Here is an 11,397-nt window from a genome sequence, read left to right as displayed (position 1 = left end):
TAGTACTGTTTAATTTTGAGGGCATAATATGCTGCTATAAAAAGTAAACTCTGGTAGAACTATCAGTGAGACTCAGCATTTTGACTAGGCACCTGCAAAACTGCTTTGGCTAGTTCAATCTATTTTTTTCCAGTGTTCTGGTTAGTGGTGTGGTGTGTTCTGTTTGTGTGGGAGTTTTGTTGTTGTTGATTTATTTTATTTTGTTTACTGACTTCTCTATGTTACTTCAGTGATAATTACCAAAGTCTACATTTCCCTTTTTCATATTTCTCTAGAGAAAGTTCTACAGCTAGGAAGGTGAAATAGGATTGAGTCTGTGACTTAACTGTATGAATAAACTAATAACCTGAGCTCTAAAGTGAGGGCTGTGCTTAATGTTAGTTCTTCCTCTATCTTGTATTGCAGCCTTGAGTAAATTATTTAAGCCATGTCAGTACCCTACTGACAAAGCACTATAACCCTGCAAAGCAGTTTCATGACAGTTAACCAGTATCTGCTCTCAATATAAAACCCCAAAACTTTGAAATTGGTGCAGCTTGTCGTCTTTTATTTGTTTCCATATAACACACTGTCAGCTGGGGTACTTGGTCATTTTGGGAATTAATACTTGGATAGCTGGTTGACTGTTTCCTATTTAACGTATGTCTTCAGGGTATGCGAGAATGGACAATGTGCTGGAGTGACAAATGGAACGCACAGTACTACTTCTGAGATGAAGAAATCAAGACATCCAGAGTTAGGTATGCTTTTATTTTTTCACTATTTAGCGCGAAAATTTACTCTATGCTGTTCTAGGGGTACAGCAAGAAAACATTCACTTCTTGTGATTGTGTCATTCAGGAGATGTCTGTGATGCACCTACTGTTCCAGTACCTTTGCCACCTGCACGACCTCCTACCAGAGACAACCCAAAACACAGCTCTTTGCTCAACAGGACACCCTCCGATTATGATCTTCTGGTGCCCCCTTTAGGTTGCAGACTTTTTGCTGACTACATTTAAATTTAATGGTTAACATTGCCTAGATGAACAAAATGACATGTTTACTGAAAAACAACCAGTGTTGACTGTGTTAAGAGTACCAGACAAGATATGGGCTAAATATTACAGCTGTAAAGTCAATATTTGTGTCAGCGATCTGTGCTTGGTATCTGTTTGTAAGCCCTCATGCAAGACAAATGAAAAGGCCTACTAAATCTGTATTCTAGCTATAAAGAAAACCAAAACTGTTTTCCCTAAAATAAATTATATTTTTTTTTTTGTGCCTTAATATGAAGTTTGAGGATTGCAATTAAATGCAAGAGTGGAGGGCTTTTCCTACTGGAGCTTAGATAATTCCATTTCTTTTATCACATACAAAGAAGAATGCTGAAGAGGTGGTATTTAAGTCAAAGAAAACTAAATTAAATTAATAAGTTTGTTTCTGGTTTTTTTCCACTACCAAGGGACAGTTCAAAACTCACTGCTGCCTACAGTCACCAACTCCCATTTCTGTTCTGCTCTCCTACACAAAAGTCAGCAAGGTCTGCATATATGCTGGGGCTGTGCTTGGCTGCCACACACACCTTCTCTGACAAACTCAGCTGCATTACTGTGTCAGTGTGTATGTGTCATCATTCAGAAGGTTCCATAAAGCCTTCTGAACATCTTCCATGTTCCCACGCTGTACTCTTTGTTGTCCCTGAAGTGTTCCTGAGTTGCAAGAGTATATAACCTTGATGGCAGAAGAACACATAAAAAATCACACTGTTTGGTAACTCTAGTCCTATCTGCACCGCCTTGTCTAAGGGGTATATTCTTCTGTTAAGCTCTAGAAAATTCAGTTTATATTTGGTGTCAGACTTTAAAACAGAAGATAAAGATAATATACAGTATAAATGTAGCAGATTCAATGTAGTCAGCATTGGTGTTTGAATATAAATAATTTGCTTAGCCACTGAAAAACAGCTGTTATTCTGCAATTATATACAGTGAAGCTTTCATTATAATACACTCTTTGCAATTAAGCCACTAAAAGAAACTGAACACTGCAGAGGTCATTCAGAGCATGTTTTAGAAAAGGATTGTGCATAGTAAGAGTCAGTTTTACAGTTTCATTACTGGAGTCACTGAACTGCTTGATGAACCCTAGGAGTAAAGGCCTCAGCAGCCAGAGAAAAATCAAGTTTAAGCTTCACTCTCTATTCTATGGTTCTTAATAAAGCTTTGCTCATCCAATAATTCTTTTCTAAAATTCAGGTGAAGATGCATTTGATAACTCACCCCCTTCACTACCACCACCACCACCACCTGCTCGGCACAGCATGATTGAGCACACAAAACCTGCTGGCTCAGGAAACCGACCTTCTTCAGGACATGAACTGTTCCTTCATTCTGGTAGGAATATAAAGGAAACAATGTATTTTATTTCATTTTCCTTTATTTCAGAAGCTTATCTGTTCTGTGATAAAGTTGTCATCAAGCTTCAGAAGCCTGTTTTATCTATACTTCATTATAAAAAATATTAAAAAATAGAGGGCTTTTTAATGGTGGAGATGAAACAACTCAGAAAATAAGACTTCTCATTATCAGAACATAGTGAAATAAGAACAATATTTCTATACCAGGCTAGACATTTTGGCAAATTGTACTTTCTGCTTGTTATTTGTGAAGTGCCAAGTTTTCTGTTGTAGTCTGTAATTCTAGTCTGAATCCTGTCAACTCCATTGTTTCCTAAAGTGAACCTTAGTTCGTGGAGTTCACGTTCAAGTTGGAACTTGAGGAAAAACCAGAAAATAAGGGAAAAGAACATCCGATTTGTTAATACTGTTCTAAAATTTTGCTGCAAAAATTTTGAACACAGTTGCAAGCACCTGTGGTTTATAACCTTTTTGATAAGTCAAGTTTTCACCTCTCTCCATGAATTGCAGTGACACTTTTTCAGTCTCGTATTTTGCTTGTAAAAGGCATAAAAGCTATGTTAACAATACACAGTTTCTGTCTTTGAGTTGTAAAGTGTTTGATTGTCAGATTAATTGAGTTGAATACATTTTCTGCTGGTGATAAAGATTACAACAGGATTTTTGTGAGTTATACTGCATACGTGAAAGTTACTTTCTTTCCTCTGTGGAAGCTTCCAGAGGATGTTAGTACCTTAAATTTACCTGTCCCAGAAATATTTTCAGTGATGATCTGCCTTGTGGTGGTGTGGGTAGATGTCTTCCTCTCTGTTTTTCTTGGAGACTGTACGGAGAGGGATAACTTTAAAAGTTTTGTCTATAATATCACAGGAAGGCCAGAATGTAGATGACAAGCAGTCATGTGCAACTCTAATGGCCTGACAGCTTGTCAGGCATTTGGCTGACCTTTGTGAATGATACTAGCTGTTGGTTGAAAGTGAGCTAGTTTAGGTTGAACCGCAGTGACCTTTTATGGAATGTTTTTATTATGGGGTTTTTTTGCAACCAGTTAAGGCCTGACATTGAGGAATTTGCCAAAACTGTGTGTATTTTTATAGTGTATATTCAGCTCAGTGTGTTACTTATAATGAATGCATCCAGATAAAAAGACTTAGCACATCACAGGATGTAAAGGTTGATCTTCAGAAATGCAGGGCCAGCAATGAATTTATTTTGTACACTTCAAAATAAAAATAGTGTATTCTTCAGCAGACCAGTCTGCATGGGTGCCTCAATTGTGTCATCTGATGCAGAAACACACACGGCACCATTCAGTTCTAATGGTAATGGAGTGGAAAAATAGAAGCCCTTACGCACAGATGCAAGCTCTGTCTATCTGTATTTCCAAAAAATCTCAGAAACATCACTGATAGTGTTAAAAAAATTCAATAGCTTTCAATTACAAATTTTGAAAATGTATCTATAGCCATGTATTGTTCTTCATAGTTGCATAGTGAGTGCAATCTTACAGCAGCAGTTTTCATTAATCTTAGAAGTGTATACATCTACCTAGGTACACAATGTTGTGTGGATTTATCTTCTTTTATTCATGTGGTATTTCTAAAGCCATATTACTCACTTTGCATCTTGTCAAATAAACTGCTGTAGATGATTTATGATAAGTTTTTGATGATTGGTTTCCATACAAGTCTTGGGGGTGATTTCCCAGCTATCCATCAAAGCCTGTCAGATTAGAATAATAATTTCATCATCAAGAACAGTAAAAAGTTGCACTCACATACCAAACACTCTTCGTAGTCCAGAGCAGAAACCAGGTCCAGGATGATGTTAACACTTGCTCAGCTGCATCCTCAATAGCCAAAGAAAAGAAAGAAGAACACAGTACCACAAGATGCCAGGACTATGTATTTCATTTTTTAAATACTGTTCCTGTAATCATCAGAGAGAACTGAAAAGCCTAGTCACAGACTTTATCAGTCTTTGTAATATTTACCCTGTGATATTTAACTGGGACTGCATGGACAGGAAATCTGCCCTGCAGTCTTTGTGAAGTGCAAAGCATAGAAGTGCTATGAAGCTGTAACCAAACCGAATAGCTGGTGTCCATTCCCATGGCGGAGTCATTGGAACTAGATGATCTTTAAAGTTCCTTCCAACCCAAGCCATTCTATGATTCTATATTTTTCATTGTGCTGCTGCAGCTTTGTAACCTCTTCCGTGTTGCCAGCCACAATCCTAGCGTATCAGAGTTGGGTAGTTGAAAGTTACCTCATGCATGTAAGCAGAAAAGCCATGGTCAGTGCAAAATAGATCACCTTTGAGCTGTGCTCTTGTTTCTGTCTCTTCAAGACATAGTTGCATGTCTACTATGCAAGTGTTGAATTTGGATGCATATGTGCATATACACCTGCTATGGAGCACATGCGTATCCAAACCTGTGTTTGGATTCATGGCTTTTTTGCTTGAATAGGGGTCTGTTCTAAGACTAGCTTCTATGCATCAGCCCTCTCCTGAATAATAATTCTAATTATTCTAAGACACTTTTTTTGTTCTGTTATTATAGATCCCCATTTTGATCCGATAACTGGTCATGTTCCTTTGCCACCTGCTCGTAGAGTAACTGGAGAAAATGTCAAAACAAATAGGACATCTCAAGACTATGATCAACTTCCTCCCTCTTCAGGTAAGGTAGAAAACTGTTCTTATAGAAAATTATAACTTTATGAAGCAAGTAACTTTCATCCATGAAGTCCAATGAGCTTTTTGTCATTCTGGGCAACAAATGGCAATGATTAATACTGCTTTACAAAAATACAAAATCATCAAAGGATAACAGAGATTAAAGTTCTGCAATAAAGGTAGAAGTGGCTACCTGTTGTCTGTAGGTGTAGACATTAATGACATCAATTTCACTAGCTGCCAAACTGAATTCTTATATGAGTTCTAGTGTTCCTCAGTTTTTGAGAAGGGCAGAGATTTTTCTGCCATCTTGAGCTCTGAGCTCCTGTGAGTTCTCCTGTGAACTCACAGGAGATCAAAAATCCTGCAGGGACCGCATGCATCTTACTTCTTTGTTTCACTGCTCCTTAAAAAAAAATACATATATTTAAAAAAAAAAAAAAACAAACAAGAATGGAGGAAAAAAAAACCCAAACCCACAACTGGTTTTTAATAAAACAACAAGAACCAAAACCAAATGAAATTCAGACTTCTATTTGCCACAGAACGGGTATAGTAGAAGTAATTCCTCTGCCATAGATATATTGCTTACGATTTTCAGTCCACACAAATAGTATTTAAAGGAAAGCTACTCAAATTAATTAAAATAATAACAGTATTAACTGTATTTCAAAGTACTTTGACCAATTTTTAGACAAATTTTCTTTTCTTTAGGTATGTGTGGTATATGGGGAAAGGGGAGGATTGTCCCACCTACCTCATTTGATTGTGTGGAGAGACCACACAAAGAAAAAGCCAAGGGATGCTTTGAACTGTTACTCATTCTTTCTGCATGAAAACTCTTTTCTAATGCATAAAGGGACTTAATTCTCAAGTCTTTCAGTTGTAGCGATAATGAGTGTTTAATTGCAACAATCACAAGTGGAAAAATTATATTTTTTTTAAGAGAAATTATATCTTTCCTCAAGAATATGTAGCTTCACTCTGCTGATTATAGGAAAGAAAGAATATATTTTTCTAACTTAAAGTAACTGGGGAAATTAAGCCTGAAGAGTGCTACAGAATTTTTAATGAACAGCACATTCGATAATTAGTGTGATGCTTTGGTAAATAATAGCATTTTTGAGAGGATACCTCTACTAATATAACAGTGTTTCTTTTTTTTTTTTCCTCCCATTGTCAGAAAAAAAAATTGTTTTATATTGTTTTATATGTGACACTGTGAGGGATCTGTTAGTCTTACAGCGTTAACCTGATTTATTTAGGGCATTTTAACTTCTTTTGTAGTACAAATTATGACATTGATGTAACTATCTTTTAAAGCTACAGAGTTTTCCTGCAATTCTTGCAGTTCTGTGGTAGACCAATCTTTAATTTTCCTAAACTACAAGATGCTTGTGACTTAAGATCTTGGAGCTTTCTGTTGTCACATAATAAATACTTTTCTATTGGTATGTTTCCCACAGCCATCTAAAACACTCACGTGTTGACCTTTGCCATAAATACTATTCTAAATCAGCATGATGTACAGCAAGATATTTGATTAACTTTCACTTAAATTAAAACTATGTGATAGATCATGTCATACTCTTAATTGGAAAGTTGTTTTTTACAGTAATTCCATAGAACAGAACTGATGAGCTTCAGGATGAAGAATTTACCTTCATCTATGTTTTAAAAAGACAATGTAGAGAGTGTAAGAGTATTCAGAACTTTTGTTTTTGCATTTATTCTGAACTATAGCAAATTCTTCATTTCAGCCCTTTTGTATGGTGATTCTTTCAACTATCTGGAAAAAAAATGTAGTTCACTCTCAAATCTAATTAGAATTTAGCCACTGGCTCCCTAGAATAGCATGGGGAGTCCTTTAACTTCTGTGCTTCAGTTGGACTGTTTTAAGATTGCTCCCATGATGTTTAACTGAATTGTTAAATGAGAAATTAATTCAGCAGCATATTCAGTATTGAACACTTAAGTAATAGTTCTCAGCTATGCACCTAACTATCCCAAAGGCATGTTTTTTCAAACGTCTTAAATACAACTTTTAAAACCTATTACAATTAAAGCAAAAGAAGGAGATATTGCTAATAGTTAGCATAGTTTACCTAGGCACAGCCAATGATATGTGGAAAAGGTAGAAGAAAATTCGGCCTCTAATATAGACATCTGCTGTATATTTGTCTGCTGCCTGTTTACTCACCCAGCCTTATTAAAGCACTTGTATGCAAGTTTAAATTCCTTTACATGGCAATTTTAGAGCAGGGTGTTCCATATTATTTCGGGGTTCATTTCAGTTAACCCTAGGGGGAATAATATGACACAGTAATACAAAATATGAAGATCATGGAATCATATGATGGTTTGGGTTGGAAGAGACCTTAAAGATCATCTAGTTATAATGCCCTTACCATGCAGGGGGACACCTTCCACTAGAACAGGTTGCTCAAAGCCCCATCTAACCTGGCTTTGAAAATTTCCAAGGATGGGGCAGCCACAGCTTCTCTGGGCAAACTGTAGCCTAACAGCTTAAGGGACAAATAGGTGCAGTTACTTCTTTCTCACTTTCCCCCTGCTCTCTCTGCCCCTTCCTATAGATGTCCCCGAGGATGCTTTGTTCCTGTTACCACAGTTAGATTAGATGCAGCTACTTGCCACTGCTCCACAGAGGGCCTTACACAACAAGCTTTCATCACCTAGTTTTCTGATGCTTCTCAGTCTGCTGGTGAAAGACTATGGAACATACAGGAGAAGCAGCAAGGGTAGAATAGAGGAGGGCCATTTCAGAGCAGAGAGGAAAAGACAGTTGGCACTTTTACAAATATCCTCTTCCCACTCTGCTACAGAGCATTCACCTTACAATTTTTTCCATGCTTCTTAAACACTTAACCAAATGAGCCTGTGTCTGCCTTTGTACTAACCTTAGTATCCAAGGGTTAAATCTGGTGCTGAGTTACAGAAATGTGAGTGATAGAGGAAACTTCTTGCTGTAGAAACTGTTAATTGAATTACACAATTAGAAAATTATTTAAATTTCTAGTTAGGCATCCACAGTGGCTGAAACATCAGAGAGGATGGGAGGCTGGGAAGGGAAGTCTTGCTTAAATACCTCTATCTCAGTGTCCAGATGGACAGGCAGCTTAGGCTTAGTATCTTTAAGCTCAGGATCCAATGTGATACCCAGCTTCAGCTAAAATTTTATATGGATGTGAAGATATTGAAAAAGATGTCAGTGCTTAAAAAAAATAATAATGGGAATTGAGTTAAAGAGGTCTGAAGATCTTAAAGTATCTGTGCTATAGAGAGATGTCACTGCAGTGAGAATAAAATGCCTGTGCTGCAAATCTGCTGACAGAATTAAAAATGACCTTTCTGAATTATGTGATTGGTTAATAGAGTTTGTTTGGAAACTTTTACACAAGAAATAAGATTTAAGCCTGTATTAGACTGGGCATAGCAAAAATATCTCTCATAACATGCAGAGAGAAGGATCTGACATATGCATAAGGAATTTCTTCTGTGCTTCAAGCCCAGGGGAAAATGTAAAGTTTGCAAATTAATTTTGTTTCATCCTCTACAGAAAGGAAGTCCATAACAAAATGTGCATATTAAAAGCTTGAAACGTTTGTGAAAGGAAACTGATTGTTTTTAACGTGATATATCATTGTTTAAAGAGTATTCTTCTGTTACAGGCATGAGTTTTCTAAAATAAGTGCAGTAAGAAATTTGAACTTGTTTCTGATCTACTTGTAGTGATTAATCACACTTCCTGAACTGTAGTTAATTTCTCAAATCAGTGTTTCATGAATCTTCCACACCTTCATAGCAGGCTTGGATCTGCTTCAGGTGTGTTTACTAGTATGTTTAGCATTTATATAATTATTTTCATCTTCAGAGAGAAAAAAATCATTACATATATGAAATAGCCCTTACAGCCTGTAGGTTGTGTCATAACTATTTGCAAGGAAAGCAGGCAATGAAATTAGAACAATATTAATTTTAGCCCTTTACTGTAAATTTTTAATGAAATTTCTCTCATCCATTTGTTATATGAATATTACCATCTTGTTAAAGTACTCTTTGCTTATCTTCTCTGAATTAAGAAATAGAATTAAAATGTATAGCAACACTCTCGTCTGAATGCATGGAAACTTGAGAAAAATACACCTAGGCTTGCACTAATGTCAGCTATTTTCATTCATCCTAAGCGTTTAAGGCATTCAGTTGAATTACAGTTCTGTCTGTTTCAGTTTTATAATAAGGCAGCACTTTGTAACAGCAATACTAGAGCTACAACATTCTTTCATCACTCAAAAACTGTCTCTGAAGTACTTAACATTGCAAAATGTCATTGCTGTCAGTGTAAGTAAACAGCAAGTATCACAGCCAGAGACTCCTCTAATTTATCTATCAAAGTCACTGTTGATGAAACTTTTTTGAATGCTTTTTGAAGGTTTAAAGACTTTATTTATTTATTTTAAATACTTTGCTCTTGAAAGTGTTTTCTACTCTATCTCTGCTTGTATTTAAGCTTCTTATTATGGAATCAGTGAGGATAAAGAGGTTTCATTAAAGTGCCAAGTTTACTCAAGCACAAAACTCTTCACTCAGAAGATTAGCAAGTTTGAATATTCTCTTTTTACTTTAGCACATCATGATTCTTAGCACCAGCATGAACTGTGAAGGTAATCTTTCCATAGAAGAGAAGGAAAGGGGAGATATTGCCAAAGGGGGACTGTAGAGGAAGGATCATGTTCCGTTCTGACCACTGATAATTGGACTGGAGGGTTTTTTTGAGAAACCAGTTATTTCTGTACTTATGCGTAGCTGCTACGCATGAAATGAACTGCAATTGACTGAACAGAATCTGCAAGATGTACCAATAAATGAAGGATTTTTCTCCCTCAGGCATATTTGGCTGGATTCCTCTTCTGCACAACTTACGGTCTTGAATAAAATTGTGATCAAATTTGTTTGGTTTGTGTTTTTCTTTAACAGACTAAGAAAAAGTTCTCAAATTGGGGGTTGGCAGTGGAGAGCCTTTAAAGTTTTAATTGGCTACTTTCAGCATAGTTACATACTTCCCTTTTCTTCCAATTTTGGATAATTCAGATTATAACTTGCATGTTCCTATCATATTATTAAAATAGTATTTTGATACATTATTTCCATTTTGGATGTTCTTGAGGAATTCAGCTTCTGTCCAAATTTTAAAATTAGATACATCTGTGAACTGAAATATCTTTTTCATGTTTCTTTTGAATACTTTTTAAACTGCTTAATGAGGTCAACCTACCTATAATGCAATTTTAAGCCAATTTATAATGGTTTTTGTCTCCTTTATTTGAAACAGATGGTTCACAAGCACCAGCCAGGCCCCCTAAACCACTGCCTCGGAGGACTGCACCAGAAATACACCACAGGAAAGCATACAGCTCTGACAGTTCAATGGAAAATGTGGATGCAAAAATTGCAAAACTTATGGGAGAAGGCTATTCCTTTGAAGAAGTCAAGAGGGCACTTGAAATTGCCCAGAATAATGTTGATGTGGCCCGTAGTATTTTAAGAGAGTTTGTCTGTTTTCCTCCACCAGTCTCCCCACGTCTCAATCTATAGCAGCATCAAGATTTCCTTGGAGCATGTGAATTCTACATGTACACATGTGGATTGGGGAAAGAGAGAAAGAAGAGAATGGAGTATTTTTCTTTCATCCTTAGTAGAAGGGTGTTTGTTTCCAGCCGTTTATCGAAGGCTCCTGGCTGCTCTGATCAAGACTTACAAATATGCTGAGGCTTATGTATTTTTGCTAGCCATACTTTTTTAAATCAGGGTTGAACTGACAAAATAATTTAAAGAAGTTTACTTCCCTAGAACTTTTAATCTGTGAAATGCTTTTTCTTGTTTACAAGTTGACAAGTTACAGTTTTCTAGTTGGTGCCTGTACTATGTTCCTGTTCATATTTCCTTGTACTTGTGGTCAGTTCCACTGTAGCATTCCCAACAGTTTCCATGCTGACCACCCTATCAACTAAATAATCACTTTCCAGAAGTTCTGTGTTTGTTTTTTGTTTTTTTCTCTTACAAGATGCTTTAATTATTTTTTGCATTTCAGCTCATCAAATGCAAAAGTATGTGGCCTTCACTACTGATTTTTTTTTTTCCTTCTGAGATTACTTTGCTTTTGAGAGAGGAAATATCTGAATGTAAAATGCATTATTCTGTTTATGAACTGTCTTTTTAAAGGTATTTTGACAGTAATGTTGGGCAGCTTTCTGTTTAACATGAACTCCATGACCTGTAATCCTCGAGGTCTTTTATACAGT

General features: G+C 36.3%; 1 protein-coding gene across 1 annotated transcript; it reads left to right on the top strand.

Moving 5' to 3' along the window:
• Positions 1-2,278: 2,278 nt before the first annotated feature.
• On the top strand, positions 2,279-11,123 carry LOC104402435 (E3 ubiquitin-protein ligase CBL-B-like). The gene is made up of 3 exons (XM_010010313.1): positions 2,279-2,375; positions 4,962-5,081; positions 10,428-11,123. Exons 1-3 carry the CDS (start codon positions 2,303-2,305, stop codon positions 10,688-10,690), a joined length of 456 nt encoding a protein of 151 aa, XP_010008615.1. The 5' UTR covers positions 2,279-2,302; the 3' UTR covers positions 10,691-11,123.
• Positions 11,124-11,397: the final 274 nt, after the last annotated feature.

This window comes from Nestor notabilis, unplaced genomic scaffold, assembly GCF_000696875.1.
Source record: "Nestor notabilis isolate BGI_N333 unplaced genomic scaffold, ASM69687v1 scaffold7662, whole genome shotgun sequence".
In the NCBI taxonomy this organism is placed as follows: Eukaryota; Metazoa; Chordata; class Aves; order Psittaciformes; family Psittacidae; genus Nestor; species Nestor notabilis.
The sequence above is the reverse complement of the archived record's forward strand: the minus strand, read 5'-3'. Positions and strand labels throughout refer to the sequence as shown.